The 9555-nt window shown below is 37.9% G+C and overlaps 1 protein-coding gene across 1 annotated transcript in view; it reads left to right on the top strand.

The window, feature by feature from the left end:
* The first annotated feature begins 1641 nt into the window (after positions 1 to 1641).
* Positions 1642 to 9555, top strand: part of LOC126428133 (protein timeless homolog) — a 483403-nt gene continuing 475489 nt past the window's right edge. Inside the window, exons 1-2 of the mRNA XM_050090036.1 lie at positions 1642 to 1888; positions 6849 to 7002. Of these exons, the coding sequence (XP_049945993.1) occupies positions 1795 to 1888; positions 6849 to 7002 (248 nt within the window). The 5' untranslated portion in view covers positions 1642 to 1794. The remainder of the gene's footprint in view (positions 1889 to 6848; positions 7003 to 9555) is intronic.

The raw sequence follows: 9555 nt of genomic DNA, 5'->3' as shown, positions 1-9555 counted from the left end.
TTTTGAGCACATCATTATATAGTAGTCAATAACAGGCTGTGGGAAAACTGTAACAGAAGAGAATGAAAGTGTTTAGTATCTAGTGCTGTAGAAGGATGTTTAAAATTAATGAACTGTTAAGAAATGAGGAGGTTCTCTGCAGAACTGACAAAGAAAGAAACAAATGGAGAACACTGACAATAAGAAAGGTCAGGATGATAGGACACACGTTATGACATCAAAGAATAACTTCCGTGGTGCTCGAGTGAGTTGTAGAGGGTAAACACTGTAGGGGGGAGAAGGAGACTGAAACACATCCAACAAACAATGGAGCTCATTGAGTGTAAGTTCTACTCTGAGGTGAAGAGGTTGGCATAGAAGAGGAATTAATAACAGATTGCAGCAAACTAGTCAGAAGACTCATGATAAAACAAATATCTTACTCAAATATCCTAAATAAAATTAAAAAAATAGAATTAAATACAAATAAAACTTACTGAATGAATTTCTAAGAAAATCTGAACAGCCCATTTCAGTTATTATACATTCGTACAACCAAAAATACTATGTGAAAAAGGACAATGGCACTTCACTAAGAAGGCTGTTGTGGTAAAGCTGCTGTTTGCATGGTGCTATTATGGTTTGGGACTATAGATATTTATGCTTTATGTGCCACAGTTCAATAAACCGAGATGACAATTACAGCTAATTTACCATTTATCTCACTGTTAATAAGGTCAAAAATGGTACTTTTGCTGCAAATAATAGTGTTGAACTGTGCTTCAAAGTGGAAGTTCAGACACCTGAACAGAATATTTGAATACAGGGATTGAATTCTGCTTAACTTGTAACATTCATATCAAACAGATCTTGAATTTGCTAAAATAGAGACGGGTAACATGGTCTGTGTTTAGTTGTGGTAGGAAAATTCTATTTTTGAAGTATTAGTTAAAAACAGAAGGTGAACAGTAAAATAGGAAGAGCACTGGCATTTTTCATAGTAACTGCAGCTGTTTTACCTCTAATGTACATAAACATATACAAAGTACAATAATTTAGAAGTAATCCCCACAGGCATTACTAAGAATAAAAAAGCACTAGTCATAATTTGTTGTTAGTTTATTTTACATAAATTGCCTGTGGTAGCTGTTTATGCCTATGCCTGTATAATTAGTTGTTAGTTTATTTTGCATAAGTGGGGTGCAGTCACTGCTTATGCTTATACCTGTATAACTTGACCTATTTCCCAGGATGACATTAACGGGACAGATATGTAAATGAATTTTCGCCTGATACTTCATACAAAATTACTGAAACGAACTTGATTTTATACATAAAAGCTATATTGTCTACGGATTCAATAAACATTACGTTACATGATTGGATTGAGTGGTATTGTACAACGAAATTGTCTCGTAGTGTACAATATAATTAAAAGGTGTTGATGTACGTGATCACATATATTCCTTAAAAACCGCTTATACAAAGTCAGTAAGAACCGTTCATCTCCATGAGACGCAGGATGCGGCGACAATTGTAAGACCCTGATAGAGAAGAAAGACATTCAAGTGAACCGCTCTCCAGAGTGCGTTAGTCAGTTGTTTCAACCATGTGATTTTGCGCGGGAAATAACAAAAGTAAATAAACGGATTGGGAGCTGTAGTGGCGTGTGGAGTGTTGACGTGAAGTGTAGCGCAGAAAGTGAATTGCTGATTTGTGTCTTCCAAACATTGACACAGAAGTCTATATGTGTGTGGTGGAATGAAATAAACCGTGCAAAACGTATCAAACGAGAAAATCTAAATTTTATTTGCCATGTCTTCTTTGTTATTTGCTGAATTAGCGGCAACTTGCAATGCTCTCGGCTTCTCTGATGGCAGTAAATACTATCCGGATACACACTGTAAAGGTTAGTGTGGTTTACAGTTAATGTAAAATGTTAATAACTTACCGCCGTCTTCATTAGGATTTTGTTTTGTCGCGAAATATTCGGGGTGTAATACCTAACAATGAGTTCTCGAAACAATTTGTTTTAGCCGAGGGAGTGTGTCACTGAGCAATTTTATGATAAATGTCTGTCAAACTTATCTTTTTGTTGACACCTTTGTTGTATTTTTGATCAGAGTGTTTTGAAATTAAGTTACTTACAAGGGGCTGCTTTATTTGGTGTGTACTACAGTTTTATTTATTAATTTGCCAAATGTCAGTTGTATAGTTTTTGATAAATATGCGTGACACATGTTAGATTCCGCCGAGAATGGTTTACTTTTAAAAATTAATTAATATCAGTGTTTCACATGAAGGAATTTTACTATTGTCACAACCAAAACTGCTGTCACCATTTCAGAAGTTAACCATGCAGGGAAACTAACTGCCCAGCGTGTATAAGGGATTGAGCCATGTGGCGGGTGTTGTTTTGTCATAGATATCACTGTTTGATTTATTTATTTATCCATTCAAGGGTCATCTGCCAAATGCTCATTTCCATCACAATACAGTGAAATTAAATACAGTACCTCAAAATTACATACGCACAGAATGTAGAACTATGATAGAAGGGTAGGACAGGTGCCGGCCGTGGTCCTGCTGAAGGAACTATGCTGGAATTTCCCTGAAATGATTTAGGGAAAACATGGAAAACATAGATCAGGATGTGTGGACAGAGAAAAATCTGTCCTTCCAAATATGAGGTCATTGTCTTAATGACAGCACTGCCATATTTGGTTAACCGCTATTGTTCAATGTTCTTTTACTTACTCACAGTTTCCACAAGGAAATTAAATTGATATCATTGCAGGTATAGTCTAGTAACATTAACTGACAGTATAGTTGTGCAGCCATATCACATGTAACTTCATCGTGCAGACATCATTGTTTATCTATATTATTCACAATATTCTATTATGTGTGAATAACAGTACACTACTAATTTGCACAGTATTGTGAATTGATGCTTAGTTTGACCACCAGCATTTTTAAATGCGATTGAAATCGTATCTCCTTGACAACTCCTTCTATACCATAGATTAATTTTTTAATAGGAATAAATAAATCAATAGGCATAATAATATATATATATATATATATAGTGCCATTTAAGGGCATGGAGTAGGTAACAAAAATTTCACCTCTTTTTTTTTTTTTTTTTTAAACCCATCATTCATGTGTGCATTTCTTATGCACTTGGCACGCTCCACATCATAACAGTTACCTTGAGATTGATCAGTGGAACATGTAACTAACTCACTCTTCATAATATTAGCACATTTTATAAATATTTGTGCTTTGTGTTATAGCAACATTGAAGTTCTTGTCTTGTCAGCTAGCAACAATGTGGAAATGCCAGTCATCATGTCTGTGATACTAGCAGTTTCCATATTTTGAAATCATACGCCATGGCTGTGCAACAGTATTCGTGATACATGCTACATACATAACACATTTTTTGTGAACAATATCTGACAGCATTAGAAAAGTCATGAAAGCTAAAAATTGCGTAAATGGTTTGTATGTTGCCATTTCTTCCACAGAGAAGTTGAACTGACATGCGAGAGGTTGCAGTTCTGGTCTAGGGAACTTGTAAATAACTTAACTGTCAGTAGGTCCACCTTGCATGTAGTCACATTTTTAGACAGTGTTCTGTATGCGTTACCTTAACCTGTCATTCCACCTACACATTTTATTTTTCATTGTATATTAACGTAGTATTTCGACATGTAACTGGTAGGTATTCATTTGTCATGTGGCGTACGTTAAGAATGGCTATACATATCCAGAGATTACTAAGTTACTAAATAACATTAAAGACAACTCTACAGCATAATATAGGTGAATATCACCATCTTTTATATAATTTGTCACACCATTAGTCACCGCCAGGAAGTCTTCAAATAACCCTCGTAGGTACGTGCAGGACATGTTGAGAAGACATGAGCAACTATCTGTCATTCAAACTACTGCCACAATATGATGATGATTATTTGCCCCACTTGCGGAGACTGTATGCGTATCTTCCACTGGCCATTCAGTTCTGTTCCAGAGTTGTCCAATTAGTCTGAGGGTGGTCAAATCCAGGAAGTTTTCCTGGATCCAGGGCAGTTTCAGGCATTGTGGTTGAAAGTTTTGTTGCAAGCAGCATTTCCATCCATTGATGGCATTGAACACTGGCTGTGATGAGAGTGGGATGTCTTGATCCTCATGATCCTCAACTTATTCACTCCACACGGAATACATCAGTTGGTACTGGAACGTCAGCAGTCTTCTGGTATTCACATAGTAGTGCACTCTATCATCTGGTATCATAAATTGGAATTTGACTTGAGATAGATAACTAGTATGTGGGAGTAGATTGTGTTGATCTGTTAGCAGTGTGCATAGTTTCATTAAGCTGTACATCTTTCTTTTCCACTTATGGACTATTAAGCCAGACAGATATACAGTACTCTGCTGCTGAGTCTATCAGTCTGAGTGCTGACGTACAAAAAGTGTTCGCTGACGATCTCCTAGTTAAACTGAATTTTTCACAAGACCTGGACTCTCGCGGTTCTTTTCATGACCCTCCAGCTATAACTAGTTGTGTTGTGCGTTTACTCATCTTTATATGTAGAACTCTGAACATGGAGAGGTTTATTGAAAGAGGTACTGAAAGTTCAAAATCAAAATTGGTGCAAATGAAGAGAGAATAAGGAGGTATAGAATAAAGACTGCTCTAACCTAATATTTACACTTATTTTTCTAGAGTTTGCATCCTCCATATTGTTGTTTCATTCACGGTCATTGGGATTCTCTTCATGCAACATATTATGGATCAAGTGGGTCGAATGAGTCAGGTGGCATAGTGATTAACATACTGGACTCACATTTGTCAGGATGATGGTTCAAATCTGCTTTGGGCCATCCTGATTTAGGTTTTTTGTGAATTTCCTAAATCACTTCATGAAAATGCAGGGATTGTTCTGTTAAAAGAACACAGCTGATTTTCTTTCCTACCCTTCCCTAACCCGAGCATGACCTCAGTGTCGGCAGACGTTAAACACTAATCTCTTCATCAACTGAAGCATTTAGTATTGCAAGATTCTGTTTGTGCTCCATAATTCATCACTGAATTATGTTCAGTTTTACTACTGAATGTAACTAGTTATAATTTTATGTTTTATAACTGAGAAATAAAGATTTGTAATTCTTAATAGAAAACTGGCATGTGAACTAAAAATGACACATGAATAGAAGTTGGAATACTCAAGGTTAGAGTAAGTGCTATCTGTGGCTATTTCCACAGAGTTTAATTGGCTCTTGTACTTTGCCTGATAATTTTGTACTTTGGCCTACTCTGATGTGTAGATCATGCACAACCTTTGAAATCCTAATGCGGACATCCTTCATGTGGCTTTCTCATGTTAATTTTTGAGGCTAATTAGTGTAGGTTGTTTCAGCTGATGGTAATGTCAGTAGAACATAATATTGTCTGCCTTCATTGTACATATTTGTAAAATGTTTTATGCCAGACTTCATGGTGTTTTTGGGGGGGAATCAGTTACATCTCATGGTCACATTTAGTGTTTCTGCAGTGTGAAGTAGTTCCCTGCTACAGTCATTTCTTTGGCAGGAAGATTATGTGCTTTTCCACCCAAACACTGCATGTCCACATGCAGCCATTGGGATGCAATGTGCTATTTGTGGTGTACAATGATTGCCCTGGCCAGCAAGACCACCAGATCTTTCGCCAATTGAACACGTGTGGGGGATCCTGAAACAGGAATTTGCTTGTTCTCCAGAGCTTCCAAGAAGCATTGCTGAATGACAACAAAAGGTGCATGGGACAGTCTATCATAGTAGGATGCTGTTTGCCATCACTTTTATGTGAGATTACTCACACATGTTGCCACCAGAAAGGGGGGGGGGGGGGCTGCAGGCAGCGGGGGGGCACTGTGCATTGATGCGACTGTTCAGGCGTACATTACTGTGACGTGTGTTTCATTCTGTGTAAATTTGTTGTCATGTATGACTACAATGGTGAACTCCCCCTAGCAGTGTATTATTAATCACTAAATACAACTACAAAATCTTTGTCATATAAAATGCTGAATTCCATTAGTGGATAATTCTTGAAGTTACTTGAGGTCTGATGTATTCCTTGGCTCTTCACTTAAAGCTTGCCGATTTTTTCGACACAACTTTTTGCTGCCAAAGAGAGCATGTGGACAAAACATGATATTTGACTTTTCCTTCTCCATGCATTTCTACTCCTTTGGCCTCTATGCTGATGTCATTATGAAATAGGTACAGAAAAAGATTTATACTCAAATGGGGCACCCTTAAGGGAAGACTTTTTGTGTGTTCACTAGTGTATACCATTATTATTCGTTACTAATGATCTCAGTGGCCCAGAAAAGTGTTCAATATGTGGCCACAAAAGTCTAAGCAGCTGCCCAACAACATACCATGTCTGACATGTAGAAAGCAAATTTTAGTTACAAACTAGTAACGTATATAGCTTTAAATTAAACTCAGGTGTATCAGTATTTATGTTTTTGGCATTTTATTAAAGACTAATATGGTCATGCTTTCACAATTTAAACCAATGTGCAGTTAATTAACCTTCAGTGGCTAGCCTTTAGCCATGTTCATAATAAAATCACGTGTCTGGTCCCTATAAACTAAACTAGTAACAAACTAAAGCTGTCCACAGTGAGAATACTATAGTACAGTTATTTATTCATCCAGGATCATTTGACAATGATACAGGATTTGTCAGCAATACGAGGAACAACATATACTGTGTTTAATGAGGAGAATACAGGTGGTTGGCCACAGGCCTAATGTAAGAGGTAGAGCAGAGAGAGAGTACATACATTGTTGCTGTCTTACAGAGACTGTGAGAGATCTGATTCGCTACCTGAGACGTGACGATGAAAACCACGAAATCCGCCGACACTTGGGTGAGGCACAGGTGCTGCAGACGGACCTCTTGCCCATCCTCAAACAGGAGTGGAAGGATTCTGATCTTTTTGATGTTGTCATCAGGTGAGCAGATGAAAGCAGTTGTTATTCATACTCTTTTTGTTAAACCCTGCAGAATATTGTGTAACGATTATATCTTGTGTGAGGAGCTCTTTGGTAAGTTGCGGGTGCTTGCAAGTGATATTTTAAGTCTTTTAACTTTGTGTGGTGCACATGTACCAAATGAAATGAGATTTTAAATTTTCTGTTCGTGTTCAAGTTGCTCTGTTAACCCTTTTTATTATTTTGACAAAAAATTAAAATTCCTTGTATACTTGGGCAACTTAAGGACAGAGGACAGTCCTTCAAAAAAATAAAACCGCGCCCATATCCGTTTCAGCACTGATAGTTAAGAATTTGGCTGCTGGAGAGCATCTGGTCCCACATTTGTAGCCTGGGTGCTGTGTTGTGGTTGAGGTGATTGCCATAGGTATCCTCTTTACTGTGTGTTGCTTCGGATACTCGACAGCAAAATGCATGATTTAAGCCTCTCTCCTGTATTGTTGTTTGGGCAATGCTTTTAAAAAGGTATGGCTGTAGCGATCCTGTGTTTGACATTAAATTTAGTGGCTCAGAAAGGGAGGTTGAATGTGATGTTACTTCATTAAAGACTGCAAGTGACAATAGTTCGTCAGTTGAGTGACAAGTGCTTGCCAATGGTACCAGATAAATACATCCACTGTGTTCCATTTATGTTCTCAGGAAACTTTTGCAAAATACATGGTTATATTTCAGAGCTACACACAAACTAAAAAAGACTTAAAGTTTCAAGGTATGTCCATTAAAGCACAGTGCATGAGTATACTCTCAATTTTATTGTTGGCGATCTTCAAAATTTTGTAACTCATTATTTTGACCTTTGAAAGCTATATACGAGGGTTGGAGCTTTAATAATGACAATTATTTATTTACAGCTCTTACAAAATAGATACGTGTTTCAAAGTTTTACTTTCAAATTAGTCACCAGCATTGTGTATAACCCGTTGACAGCGATGTGGAAGTCGTAGGATACTCTTAGCAATGCCTGTTGTGTTGACGGTTCAAGCAACACGGTCTATTGCCCGACTAATTCGTAACAGTTCTGAAGCGAATGCTGTGAAGTGTTTCCTTCAGTTTAGAAATCGAGAATCATTTTTGGAACACAACCTATGACCAGCTTAGAGACAGAAGTGATGACACTTTCTGCAGGACCTGACCATTATTTTGCAGGACAATGCTCAAGCACATACAGTACAAACTGTTACTGATTTGTTTGACTGATGGGGCTATACCACCTGCTGCACTCCCCTGACTTAAGTCCTCGTGAGTTCAACTCAGTTTCTAAACTGAAGGAAACACTTCACACCATTCGCTTCAGAACTGCTACAAATTCGTCGGGAAATAGACTGCGCTGCTCAAACTGTCAACACAACTGGCACTGCTAAGGAAATCCTACAACTTCCACGTCACTGGCAATGGGTTATACACAATGCTGGTGACTACTTTGACACATGTCTCTGTTTTGTACGAGCTGTAAATAAATAGTTACCACTATTAAAGTTCCAACCCTCGTATGTCTATATGTAATGTCATTCATTGTAGGATGTTTTTCATTCATTAAAAAAAATATTTTTTGAAACATAATTTTTAAAAAAATCAATGTCTTAAGGTGCTAAAGATAATGTTTATTCCTGTAATGTAAAATCCTAAATAGAATACAAGCACTACAATGGATAATGACTACCAGACACCATATACTGTAATTGTTGAGAAGTGGCTAGGCATATAAACTAGACCTTTACCTTTCCAACTGAACTTTTGGACTGAAGCGATGAATGAAAATTTATACCAATGCTGGGGTTTGAACCACGGTCTCCTGCTCACTTGGCAGATATACTAACCACTATGCCATCCTAGAACAGTGCCTTTGCACAACTGTACAGAGTACCCTAGCACAACAAAAATTTGTACCAAGGTTGGCATTCAAATCCAGATCTACAGCTCACTAGGTAAATTTGCTAACCACTGTGCCACCCTGACACGGTGACTTTGCACAACTGCACGGACTATCATAGCACTAGTTGAAGAATCTCTGCCATGCTGTTTAAGTTTAGGGGGTACCAAGTTTGTCGAGGTGTGAATGGGAATTTAGATTGAGGAGGAATGTGTGCTAGGGTAGTCCGTGCAGTTGTACAAACCCACTTTGCCAGCATAGTGATTAGTGCATCTGCCTAGTGAACAAGAGACATGGGTTCAAATCCCACCTTTCATAGAAATTTCCATTCATCGCTCCAGCCTCCATACATACAACATACAAATTGTTCACAATGTCCTGTACAAGGACTTCCTAGTTCTGGAAGCTGACAGAAGTCTGCATCTTTGGGCTACGAATGTTTTGTGTCCAGTTGCAGCCAACATTAGTGTTCTTACAATTCAGTAACCACGTGCTGCTGTAGCTGTTACGAAGTGATTATCACACCATGCCGTGCCAAACCAATGAGTATGTGTGTAGTGATGAAAGCTAGGCTCATTCCCCTGCAGTTCCTCTCCCTGTATGGGTGCCCCACGTACTGGGAATCAGTAGATAGAGCTTTCTTC

This window comes from Schistocerca serialis, chromosome 12, assembly GCF_023864345.2.
Source record: "Schistocerca serialis cubense isolate TAMUIC-IGC-003099 chromosome 12, iqSchSeri2.2, whole genome shotgun sequence".
Classification (NCBI taxonomy): domain Eukaryota; kingdom Metazoa; phylum Arthropoda; class Insecta; order Orthoptera; family Acrididae; genus Schistocerca; species Schistocerca serialis.
Note: the sequence above shows the minus strand (reverse complement) of the source record. Positions and strands in the feature narration are given on the sequence as shown.